The sequence below is a fragment of the Papaver somniferum genome, chromosome 1 (genome assembly GCF_003573695.1).
Source record: "Papaver somniferum cultivar HN1 chromosome 1, ASM357369v1, whole genome shotgun sequence".
Taxonomy (NCBI): domain Eukaryota; kingdom Viridiplantae; phylum Streptophyta; class Magnoliopsida; order Ranunculales; family Papaveraceae; genus Papaver; species Papaver somniferum.
Genome location: NC_039358.1, coordinates 70,648,205 through 70,651,353, shown reverse-complemented (window position 1 = coordinate 70,651,353; position 3,149 = coordinate 70,648,205). Strand labels below are relative to the sequence as shown.

Sequence of the window (3,149 nt, the reverse complement as noted above, 5' to 3'; positions counted from 1 at the left end):
AATAAACTGTGGGTCCATTGCACTTTGACCAAAGCCGGCCGCCCCATATATGGCTGTCTAGATGGCAATTTATACGACCTGAACATCCACATTTTTGTTTCTACAACTCGGATCTTTTTCATCTTTTGTGGTTGCCATACATGTTGGTTTGGATGCAAAAAAATACATGCACACGCATTTTGAAATGCTAGTTGCTTATATTCACTCTGTCTTATAAAAATTGGGTCTTTAAATTATAAACTGAATTCACTTACCGCAAATTCTGCATTGGGATGCTCTTACCGAGCAAGTTCTCGTGTTATATTTGGGATAAGATTAACAAAAGCTCTCCAAACGATCAATAATGTCAGACTATTTTCTTAATTGCTAATAAGAGATTTTTTTCTTCTTTCTATTGCAACCACTGTCTACCTTATCGACATCCACATGGAGCAAAAATGTGTCCGTGTAACACTCTCATAATCCTGACAGTGGACAGAAAGCAAGCTACCAAAGGGTCAACGTCGTTTTGCAAATGGCTAAGCTTGAGCCGTTTCATAGAAAGATATACATGCATCTTTTTTTTTTACATAAAGCTCTTAGTATCCAAACTTAGGAACTCATTAATTAGCTAGCTTGTAGTTTTGTGTATTACTAGTAAAGGATTACTTACTGCTCTGCGCATTGTTTGTTTTTTTATGCTCTTGATTGATTGCTGGCATTACAACCACCAAACGCGTATACTCTTGAATCATACCCACCTCGGATTATGCCCTCTGCCACTCCTCATAATTAACCTGCTCGTAATTAAAGTCCCTTATCAATAACACGGACATAAACTAAGTACACTACTCAAAACCCTCTATAAATAAGACCTCTATCTTTTTCATTTTCCTCACCACTGCAGCAAGCTTACAACAAAGAAAAACATCAACTTTAGAGTTTATCATCAAAACCAAAACAAACCCCAGCTTTTCTATCTCCTTTCTTTCATCAGCTAACTACCATGGCAATGTCTAAAGCTCTTCTTGCTTCACTTGTTCTATCTCTCGTCCTCCTCAATCTTGTCGAGGTGTTTGCCGCCGATCAGATGGTACTCCTATGATCACTAACCAGCTAGTTTCTCTTAGCTTTTCAATTTTTGTTGTACTTTCTTTTATTTTTGATCTTAAAATTAGATTACAATTCTAATTATGTTTGTGTGTATGTATTGGTGCTGCAGGCAACTGGAAGGTCACTCAAAGGGATCGGTATGTTATTACATAAATATTCAATCAAACAGTTGTAGTCTTGTAGAGAGAGATATTATTTGCTTGGTACTGATTATGATGATCACAGTTTTGTTCTCTATATAAGCTAAGTTTTTTTTTGTTCAATTCTTCTTATAGACTGTGGAGCAGCATGTAAAGTGAGGTGCTCGCTATCATCAAGGCCAAATCTCTGTAAGAGGGCTTGTGGAACCTGTTGTGCAAGGTGCAGCTGTGTTCCATCTGGTACTTCCGGTAACCATGATGAATGTGCATGTTATGCTGCTCAGACTACCCACGGTGGTAGAAAGAAGTGTCCTTAAACGGAACAACCCGGACAGGCTATAGACCAACCGTGACGTCTCTTTTGTCTAGTGATCAGCCAGGCTTCTCCATAGACGATGACGAGTATTATAATGAATTAAACGTTTTGTGTGTTTTATATCTGTAAACAGAGAATAAAATACAGAGTAGTATTTGATCAATACATTTTGATCATATTACTATATCTGTATAAATAGTTTTTTTATTTGTGTTATATGAGTAAACGAAGAATATGATCACCGTGTGAACAGTATCATCACGTGTAATTATGTAAATTGTTTTCGATATTTTAGGGTACGGAAAGAACATGGTCTGTACAATCCTGTTTATGTTTACGTCTATGAATATGAAACTTCGCCGTTATTGTGTTTGATATCTTTATCTTCTTTCATTTGGTTAACTTTGTCAACTTGAATCCATTATTTAAGGTTGTTTTGCCATTTACATTTTTTTATAGTTCCAGTGACGAGGTATTGAATATTGATGTTAGCCTGCTAAGCCTGGTTGAACTCGTGGTTTCAATATGCTGCCAAACCTGTTCTTACAAACTCGAACGTTTATCCAAGTATTTTTTTTGTTTGCAGTGACATGAAGATCACCGGTTAAAACACGGAAGAATTAATTTTCAGGATATGCATGGGACGAAATTCATTTGATTGGTCTTTGATGATAAATATGGATAGGTTCATGATCTTTGATTAGACTTTCGATAGATGCATACAACCATGCATGATCTTTATCGGCATTTTGGACCATCACCAATGCTTTGAACTTCACGGGTTCAGTAAATTACTTGTTCCAAGAAGCTTTTTAATATCGATGTCAATCCTAGCTAAGCACTGTCTGGCACTAAAAATGGAACTTGACGACTGCTATTCATCAACCAATGCCCCAAATTAACCAACTACACCGATTTAACATACTGTCAAACAATTAATTAATTCAAATTCTGAAAACACAGAATATCCAAATCTCACTGACTGAATTTAATTAGTTAGAGCTAGCACTATGGAGGGGTTCATCCCCTCCCTATCCTCAAAATGGTCTCCCATTTTGATTTAAGGGAAGGAATATGGAGGGATCTCCTCTGATCAGCCTTGTAGGGAAGTGAAATCTCACGCGTATTCAGTACGCGTATTATTTTACGCTTTAAGTGTACTGAGTACGCGTAAAACCGTTGATACGAGTACTCAGTATGCTAGCTTTTCGCACGGTTACTGAGTACGGGTTTGGTTAAATATATTTGTTTGACCTTTTCTCGTTGACACCTCTCTCACACCCGATCCTAACCATCCATCGTAAATAACGGCTCTATTTTCTATCCCGTCGGATTCCGACGGCCATTTTTTCAAAATCCTCTATAAAATACCACTCTAATTCTCCACTCAAACCACACCAAATCAATTTCTTCTTCCTACATCAATTGATTTCTTCTTTTAAATCTTTCCAATTTAATTTTTGTTTAAGTAATAGTTTTAATTTTTGTTTTGCTCATCAATGTCGGTGCCTCAAAGGGCAAAAAGGAAACACAGAATTAGATTTACTACTTTGGAAGATCATCATATGATTACTCAGTATGTTACTACTTTATAATCGACC

At 36.7% G+C, this 3,149-nt stretch overlaps 1 protein-coding gene across 1 annotated transcript; it reads left to right on the top strand.

The window, feature by feature from the left end:
- The first annotated feature begins 865 nt into the window (after positions 1 to 865).
- On the top strand, positions 866 to 1,925 carry LOC113330214 (snakin-2-like). Its single transcript, XM_026577071.1, has 3 exons — positions 866 to 1,072; positions 1,202 to 1,229; positions 1,368 to 1,925. Exons 1-3 carry the CDS (start codon positions 986 to 988, stop codon positions 1,547 to 1,549), a joined length of 297 nt encoding a protein of 98 aa, XP_026432856.1. The 5' UTR covers positions 866 to 985; the 3' UTR covers positions 1,550 to 1,925.
- Positions 1,926 to 3,149: the final 1,224 nt, after the last annotated feature.

Bases quoted from the DNA above. Each gene is read 5' to 3' on its own strand.
- LOC113330214 (XM_026577071.1), top strand. From the start codon at position 986: ATGGCAATGTCTAAAGCTCTTCTTGCTTCACTTGTTCTATCTCTCGTC. The intron at 1,073-1,201 runs GTACTCCTATGA...TTGGTGCTGCAG, and splicing joins TGTTTGCCGCCGATCAGATG to GCAACTGGAAGGTCACTCAA. The intron at 1,230-1,367 runs GTATGTTATTAC...TTCTTCTTATAG, and splicing joins AAGGTCACTCAAAGGGATCG to ACTGTGGAGCAGCATGTAAA.